The sequence below is a fragment of the Talpa europaea genome (assembly GCF_964194135.1).
Source record: "Talpa europaea genome assembly, chromosome: 8".
NCBI classification, from domain to species: domain Eukaryota; kingdom Metazoa; phylum Chordata; class Mammalia; order Eulipotyphla; family Talpidae; genus Talpa; species Talpa europaea.
This window is the reverse complement of record NC_140075.1, coordinates 3,531,753-3,540,826: the sequence shown is the minus strand read 5'-3', so window position 1 is coordinate 3,540,826 and position 9,074 is coordinate 3,531,753. Positions and strand designations below refer to the sequence as shown.

The 9,074-nt window shown below is 54.6% G+C and overlaps 1 protein-coding gene across 1 annotated transcript; it reads right to left on the bottom strand.

Moving 5' to 3' along the window:
• Window positions 1-3,616: 3,616 nt before the first annotated feature.
• Window positions 3,617-4,948, bottom strand: LOC311176156 (TNF receptor-associated factor 3-like; the record flags this gene model as incomplete). The annotated part of the gene is given in 2 exon segments (XM_084241466.1): window positions 3,617-4,705; window positions 4,709-4,948. Coding segments are annotated over 2 exon segments (1,329 nt in total).
• Window positions 4,949-9,074: the final 4,126 nt, after the last annotated feature.

Sequence of the window (9,074 nt, the reverse complement as noted above, 5' to 3'; positions counted from 1 at the left end):
CACTACAATGGGGACAAGGGAGCAGGATCAAACTGGGTGGGAAGGGCACAAGGGACGGCAGTGATGCTCGCAGTTGAGTGGGTGCTGGGATCTCACAGGGACTACACCTGAGATGAGAAAGCATACATTGTGCAAAAAATGAATAATGATGTAAAAATATATAAAAAATTACTAAAAATAGAAAAGAATCGGAGTCTATGATTGAAACCTCTATTTCATGGTCATTTACATGGTGTTCTGCTTTGATTAGAGTCCATTATAAGCATGCTTTTAAAAAAATGTGAACTATTTTTGAAGAACTATGTTTTGTCAATTAAGTTTTATAATTTTTAATACACTTGTTGCTCTTGTGTTTATTTTTAGGAGTCCGCATGTGAGGGGTTCACAAGGTTGGTGTTGATGTCCTGCACCAGGTCATCTTCCCCACTTTCTGGTATGTTTGCAATTATGTCACTTTTTATATTATGAAAAGTAAAGCAGGCAATACTTGTAACTTTTATTTTCCAGCAGCTTCTGTGCTGTAAACCCGGGGCCTCACGTCTGCTCACCCACCCTGAGAACATGAGCTGGGGGAGGCTCCTCCCTCACGTGTCCTCTCTGCTGCGGGACACGGTGTCTCCAAATACGCCTGATGGATCATAACAGACTCAGGCCAGACAATATTTCTCTTATAACATGCATGTTAATGACCAGACCGAGTCCATTGAGATTTCAGAGTAGAATCTGTGTGGGGAAGTCCCCCAAGTTGCTCATCTTTCCATGAACGACCCTAATGACAGGTGTCTCCCTCCTGGGCCTCCATCACTCTCAGGCCACAGCCTTTACACACTTTCTGTCTTGGCTTTGAGTGAAGCCTCTAGACTCTGTTGAGAAGAGGATTTGACCTCCCAAGTGGGGCAATGTGGGGTCATGGTAATAATCGCCATTTGTCATGTCTTTGCCGTCTTGTTTTGGGGTTCCATTTCTGCCCCTCTATGTGTGCAGTGCCCCATGCACACTCCACGGAACACCCATGTGAACACCCTCCTGCCTCCACAATTCAAGGACAGGGAACCCCATGGGTAATAAACAAGCTGCCCCTCCACATTAGAGCACTCCTGGGCCTCAGAAACCACATGAGCACAGGCCCTATGCGGGGAGAAGCCACGTGCACCCCACACTCCTGACAAGGGCAAGTGTCCATCCACACACGTGTGTCCCCATCACAACAGGGAGCAGCACCCCAGTCCAGACAACGGCCAGGCCTATGTGGACACTCTCTAGGGAGGACACCCAGTGCCTGCAGAGTCGCGGGCAGGTGGATTCAGGTCCAGACCCTGCTCCGAGCTAGCTGGCACATCCTGACCCCCACATGGATGTGTTTGTTCCTGTCCCAGGATGGGTTCATCCTGAGGGGCCAGCAGAGTCCAGGGCGTGAAAGTGTCATTATTCAGTTCTAAGGTCTAATAAGCTGGGCAGACGCGGTTCTGCTGCTTCCTGGGACCTCTGAGAGCTGCCGGTGATGACGCGCCAGCTCCTCACACTCAGCCCACACTTTCCACCATATACCCTTCCCTCAGCGGGTGCTGGACACTGGGGTCCACACAGTGGACAGACTCGAATCTGTGTCTGGAGAGATTAAATGTGGGATGTGTTCTTGGGCTGAGAAGCTTTCTCAGCCAGGGTGAGCAGGAAGGACTGACCATTCTCTTCATGGGCTGAGGTGTTTCAACCAGAAGAGTTTATGTGAGTACGCGGGATCCCCCACAACCCGCGTGAGCAGCACTCCAGTCCCTCAAGCCCCCACAACCTTCTCCCTGAGGCCTAAAGTACTCCCCGCCCATTGCTGACCCCGCCTGCCCCTACCACGCAGGCAGAGCAGGAAAAAGTGAGTGTTGACTCCCGGGTAGTCTAGGACATCCAGAGCATCAGTGGTCACAGTGCCCAGAGGCAGGATCCCCCAGGGGTAGGCATGTGTCATCTGCAAGGCCAAGGCTGGGGGACATGTGGGCACATGAGCGGGCAGACGTGGCACGGCGTCTGTCCCCCTAAATGGCACACACGGGGATCCCCAGAGTTGGGTGACACAGGCAGAGCCAGACACCTGCCCCCCAGGGGACCCTAACCCAGTCGTGTCCACCCCATGCCAGGCGGGCAGGACTGTCCATGTGAAGGCGAGGTTCATGCGAGGTCAGTAGCAAGTCAGACTCTCAGGCACTAGAGGGGCCGGCGGGAGCATCAGGACAGGGAGAGTAGCTGCGGCGCCAACACTCGCACTTCAGGGCATCAAGCCTCTGCCCCGTCTCCTCCCAGTTCGGGGTGTCTGCTCATTGTCCTGCTCTCCCTGTCCCCCACTCGGCCCCTCCCACCCGCAGCACATCACCCAACACCTGCCAGGCCCAGGAGGGTGGTCGTGGGTGGCAACAACTTTCCTGCTCCCTGTAGCTGGGCTCATCCTGGCTCTGACCATGGGGCCACAACAGTCCCTGTGGAGGTCAGGGGGTGATGGGCCTGAGGAGGGACCAGGTCCTGTCCTCACTGGGGTAAAAACTAAGGAAATGGCTTCTGACACACTCAGGGCACTAATGATCACTGGGATGAGCCATAAGGTGACACCAATTAAGACAGTGACCTGCAGAAGGGCTCTTGTCCCTCTGGAGGAAAGTCACTTGATGGATGGATCTTGGAAAGTGTGCAACACACGGACACCAGCTGCAGAGCTCAAATAGCCCAGCCCTGAGGCCCTGTTCTGTCCATGAGGTGGCACAGGATGGGGTGGAACATCCTGTGAGTGCTAAGAGGCTCCCAACGAGCCCCGACCATGGAGTGAAAGGCCGGGACGCCCTCTGTCCTGCCATGGGGACAACCTCAGGACACAGACTCAACATGGCAGCGGGAACTTCCCCCCAGACTGCAGGTATCTGCCCCTAGCTGTTTGCAGGGGAGAATCCACTCATACTTGAGGGTTTTCAGATCAAGCTTCATTTTAGATATGAGAATGTGCCACAGTTAAACTATTCACTTTGTAAATCACGACAACTGATGCTGACGGGGCCCAAGTCATCATGTCCCTCTGCCCTGTCAGCCTGGGTGAGGCTCGGTGAGAGAAAACACATTCTCTTGTAATTTACGATGCTCAAAGATACTGACTTTTTTTTGAGGCCTTAAAAATAGACAATATACTACATTTAAAACAAGATTGCACTGAATATATCAGAATTGCATTATTATTTCATAAATTGTTCTTTTACTAAACATGCTGCCATGTCCAGCTATCCCCGGATGTGAGTGAGTGTGTTTTTCTTTTTGACATTCAAATTTAAGGAAGAAAATCATGGTCCTTTGGGTTAGCATCTATGTTTTCCACCTTAATTAACTAGATCTTTGAAAATGGAAATGGAAACCTTCTCTGACAGCAGAATTTATCTGGCGGAAGGATAAATAATTCTCCAGAGTGAAGTGTTGCTAGTCTATTAGGAGACGTGCCAGGTGTGACCTCACGCATGGCTCCTCCGCCGGCCCGTGACCACCGTCTGCCGCTCCTCCGCCCCCCGGGCCTCCCCTGAGCGCGAGGACCCTCGGTGGGGACCGGCTCCGCCCCTGGGAGCTGCCTTCTGCACGCGCCGCTCTGGGCTCCTCAGGGGTCGGGCAGGTCCGAAGTATCCAATATGACTTTAATAAAAATGGTGTCGTCTTTGATATAGGTCCCGTTCTCCAGCACGGTCTGGGCCACGAAGACTGGGCAGCCGGAGGCGATGTTCATCTCCCCGGTGGGCTTCTTGAAGCTGCTGCTGTTGGGATCTGGCTTGAAGGCGTCGCCCAGGTGGCGCCGGGAGGAGCCCTGGTCCATCAGCATGAGCGTCACCTTCTGCTTGAAGGGCCAGGGCAGCAGTGCATCGTACTCGCCGCACATGATGACGAAGAAGAGCGACAGGTGCGTGCTCATGACGGCCTCCTGCTTCCGCCGCTTGTAGTCGCGGATCTTCCAGATGAGCATGCCATTGTAGCTGGCGGTCTCCAGCACCTGGAAGCGCAGGTCCATGTCGGCCAGGCAGATGTCGTGCACGCTCAGCATCTGGTCGTGCCGGCTCAGCTGGGACTCCAGCAGGCCTGTGTTCCTGGCGGCCTGCCCTGCAGTCTTGTCCACGCTCTCCAGCTCGGTCACCCGGTTCTGCAGGGACTCCACTCTGCTCTTCATGCTGTCGGCTTCCTCCCAGTTCTGGTGGAAGGGGCGGATCTCCTTGTCCAGCTCTTTCAGCTTTTCCCCCTGGCTGTCTATCACTCGCTGTAGGTGAAGTATTTTGGCCTCGTTGTTGCGCAGCGTCTCCTTCTGCCTCTCGATCTCGACCTCAAAGCTGCAGATCTGGTTGTGCAGGCTCTGGATGCTCTTATTCTTCTCCGCACTCTCGTTCTGCAGCAGGGAGACCTTCTTCTCCAGGGAGCTGCTCCACTCCTTCAGCAGGTTGACGTGCTGCACGGCAGAGCTGGCCTCATGGGCCTTGATCTGCTGGTTGGTCCCCTGAAAAAGGCAGCCATAGCGCTTAAAACTGCAGGTGCTGGGGGCATTGACGCACTCTGACAAGTGTGCACTCAACTCTCGCTTCAGGAGCGTCTGGACGCTGCACTTGTGAGGGCAGGACACCACCATGCAGGGACACTCGGTGTCCTCGTGTTTCTGCAGCGTGACCTTGGGGACCTGGCTTTTGCAGTGCGTGCACGTGGCCTCTCAGTAATTGCAGGCCTTGTCCACGTGGTCGCGCGGGTCTCTCCACAGCACCCTCTCCTTGCAGTCTGCACGGACAAAAGGAATCTCTTCAAACTGGCAGTGGTTCTTTAAATGCACCAGCAGCTGTCCCAGCGTGAGCTGCTCTGTGCAGCCTCGACTCTCGTTCATGCAAAATATCTGAAGCGCCAGAATCACTCTCTTGCAGCAATTATCAAAGATACTGACTTTTAATACAATGAGCATATTAGAAGATTGTGACTTATGGGAGACGTGACAATTTCTGCTGCACACCTGGGATGAGCACCAGCACACTCAGTGTGTTCTGGGCGCTGAATAAAATAACAAGAATTAACAGAATTGGATGGTGAGGAAGACATTCCAGAGGGAATTAAAAATTACACTATTGTTTGATTCAGAATGTTATGCCTTTTCTCCTGAACATGATAACAGATGAGTCAGGTAGAAATTGAATAACTTGTCAGCGACACTGTTGACGTCTTCATGGCTCTGGCACTAACATCGGTCTATTTGTGGACGTAAATTTGGGATTTTTCCCCAAATCCACACTCAGGGATTGTCGGTGTAATTGTAAAATGAGTCACAGTATTTAATCAGGGCTGGGAGGAGATATGTCAAGTTATTTTATCCATTTTAAAGATGTATTTAAGGTCACTTGACAGATGTCAACATTTTTCACCACCACGTACCCTGATTTATTTTTGTGTATTCATGAAATTTCTGGAATTATCCCCACCAATGTGTGGCAATAATTTTATATTACTATATTCTCCTAAAAATCCTGCCTCCACAGGGCCTGCCCCTGCGTCACCCACAAAGTGAGGAGAGGGTGAGATTGTGGGGAGGGGAGTGGGCAGGACTGTCCCGTGTCCAGACGTCCCCACACACGCACGGGCCTGGGGGGAGGAACAAACCTGCACCCGGGGGACCCGGGGCCCTGGACCGGCAGGCACAGCCACATGCACAGACCGTCCAGCTTGGCCCAGGAGCAGCCTCCTCCCTGCAGAAATGTGCATGGGTCTGAGGGGGACAGAGGGGACAGGCGGGGCCCTGGACACTCCCCCGAGGAAAGGGGGCGAGGCCGGCATCTGTGGGCAGCGGTACAGGCTGAGGCAGGTCCAGGCTCTGAGCTGGGCCCGGGCACAGGAGGATCTGGCCGGACCCGGGGCATCAGGCGGTGTCCGGAACCCCTGACCCCCTTTCCTGGAGCTGCCCACGTTGGGGGGGTCGTGGCCTCCCTCCTAGGCTCCCCCACGAGCTGCTCCTGCCCTGGCGCCTCAGGGCCCTTTTATGGAGAGCCGCACTTCCAGGGCGGGGCTTGGACCAATCAGGCGCCTGGGCAGACGGACCCGGCCCAATCAGACGCAGGGTTGCGACGTGGTCCTATGGGGCTTGGGGCGGGGCAGCCCGAGCGGCTCCGCCCCGGCGGCTGAGGGGTGGAGCCCGGGAGGGGGCGGGGCTGTGGCCTGAGGCTGGAGCCGGCGCTGGTGAGGAGAACAGGACAGGCTCTGAGGAGAGAGGGGGGACCGCGCGCACGCGTCCTGGACGGGGATGCTGAGGCTGAGGGAAAGAGGCGCCGTTGGCACTGCAGTGGCAGGCAGAGAATCCGACGCCCGTCCAGGCGCAGGCTTGGGTCCATCCTGCGTCCCTGCTGGCCGAGGCGGCCCGAGGCCCGGCCCGCACCTCAGAGCGGGGCGCAGTCCGGGGCCCGGAGCAGGGGACACTCCGGCTCGGATGCCGCCCCGGGCCAGGAGGGACCCCGCACGAGCGCCCCTGACACGTGCGCCCAGCCGCCCGGTGACCGGGGGTGACCACGACCGCTGGCCGGAGCTGCCTGGCGCCTGGGGCAGCGCCCGCTTCTGGGCGCCATCGGGCGAGACCCCGGCGCCTGCACGGCAGCCGCTGGCCGGCGGGGCGGGTGGACGCGGGGCAGGGAGGCGCCGAAGCCCGAGCGGCCTGTGGACGGGCCAGACTGACCCCGCCGGGCACACGGGGCTGAGTGTGGCCCTCGGGTCTGGAACCGGGTGTCTCCAGCGGCCCCGGGGTGGGCGGGTCCTCGACGGGGTTGGAGACTTTGGGGGTCAGGAGCCGGTGGCAGCGGGGCCTGGAGCGGCGCCTCTAAGCACAGCACAGCCTGGGCTGCGTCTCCCTTCCCCCACCCCAGGGTGTCCAGCTCAGCCCCCCCCCCCGGGGCGGGCACCATCTTGCTGAAGCAGCCGTAGGCTGGGCCTGGCGGACACCGGGCCCGGGGCAAGACGGGGCATGTGGCCCAGGACCGCCCCGTCTCCCTCCCAAATAGCCCCTTGTCCGTGCACCCTGCCCCGGTGGCTGTGAGCATGCGGGGGACACCCCTGGGAGAGGGTCCCCCCAATGCTGTCTCAGAGCCCAAGACACAGACCAGGAAGTGGACAAGAGAAAGACAGTAGCCCTCGGGAGGCGCCCAAATTGTAAGATAAACACAAGATTTAGTAAAACACGAGGACTCAGCTTGTATCACATTTATAGGTGTGGAGAATAAAATGGCATTTAAATAAAAATATTTAGTAACATAAACATATTCACATTTTTCTTGGTTTTCCTCCCCCCCCTCCTGCCTCCACATTTCTCCATCCCCCTCACACCCATCTCCCAGGTCTCCCCATGGAGGGCACACAGTGGGTGACAGTGACTTTCCAGAGCCCTTTGGACGTGGCTCATCACAAGGCCCACACCCGGGTCCCCCTGGACTGGTCAGTGGAGGGTGATGGAGGCTGGAGGAGGAGGAGCTGCGTCCTGTCCACAGAGGTGTGAACAACTAAGGAAATTGCCTCTGACAACCTCAGTGCAGTAATTGCTCCCTGAGATGTGGTACTGAATGATGTCCATTAACACGGTCAACTCAAAGAGGGCACTTGTCCCTCTTGAGGAAGGTCCCTGAAGACTGGAATCTGGACAGTGTCCAACATGCGGACGCCAGCTCCAGAGCTCAAATAGCCCAGCCCCGAGGCCCTGCTCTGCACTTGAGGCAGCGCAGGACGGGGTGGAACATGCTGTGAGTGCTCAGAGGTGGCCCCACGAGCCCTGACCATGGAGTGAGACGCCGGGACGCCCTCTGCCCTGCCATGGGGACAACCTCAGGAGAGAGACTCAACACAACAGCAGGATCGTTCCTCCCAGACTGCAGGTATCTTCCCCCAGCTGTTTGCAGGGGAGAATCCAATCACACTTCAGAGTTTTCAGATGTCAAGGCACATGTTAGACTTGAGATAGTGCCGTAGTTAAACTATTCATTTTCTGAATCATGACAACTAATGCTGATGTTGCCCAAGTTGCTCATGTCCCACTGCCCTGTCAGCATGGGTGAGACTCAGTGAGACAAAACTTAAGTTATTTGAGGATCTTCCACAAATTATGCCATTTTAATGCAGTCATCATAGGGTTACATTTTTATGATTATGTGACAATAATATTACAGACTGATTTTAGCGTTCACTCAGTGAGTATGCATTAAATATTGTATGAAATCACTATAATTAATGATTATTTTGTAACTAAGATGAAATTTCAAAATCCTTATTGTTAAATTTCAATTTATTTGTTTTTGTTCCTAATATTATGACAGATATGAAGTAAAAATTCAACAACTTTTATAACAATATTTTTGACTATCTCAGGACTCTCACACTGAAGAGAGGCTGCCATGGACATCTGACTATTTGTGGAAATGAACTTGGGATTTCCCCAGTTCCACAGATCTAGGACTGCTAGAGAATTGGAAAATAAAGTCACATTAGTTAAATATGGAAGAATATATATCAAAACTTACATCATTGTTACAATATGTACTTTGAATCTCACAAAAGATATCTACAAATTTGACAATGTGATCCTTATTTTTTTATTAAACTATTTGGAATTATTTCTACTAATGCATTTCTATCAATTTATTTCCTACATTTTCCATTAAACCTTACTGTCACAAAGACTGTCATCCTAAGGGAGTGAGGTAAGCATGAGATTGGGGGGGAGAGAAGAGAGGGTAGGGCTGCCCTGTGTCCAGACGTCTCCACTCACACACAGACCTGGGGGGAGGAACAAACCTGCACCCCGAGGGACCCAGGGCCCTGGACTGGCAGGGACAGCCACACACACAGACTGTCAGGCTCAGCACCGGAGCAGCCTCCTCCCTACACAGATGTGCATGAGTCTGAGGGGGACAAAGGGGCCAGGAGGGACCTGGTGTGGATGAGCCCATCCTGCAGAAGGGATGGGTGGGTGTGACCCAGGAGGAGACTCTGCGGGAAACATGGTCTCTGAGTCCTCAGATATGGGGAGTCAGGGGCAGGGAGATGAGGAGATGAGGGGACGGACC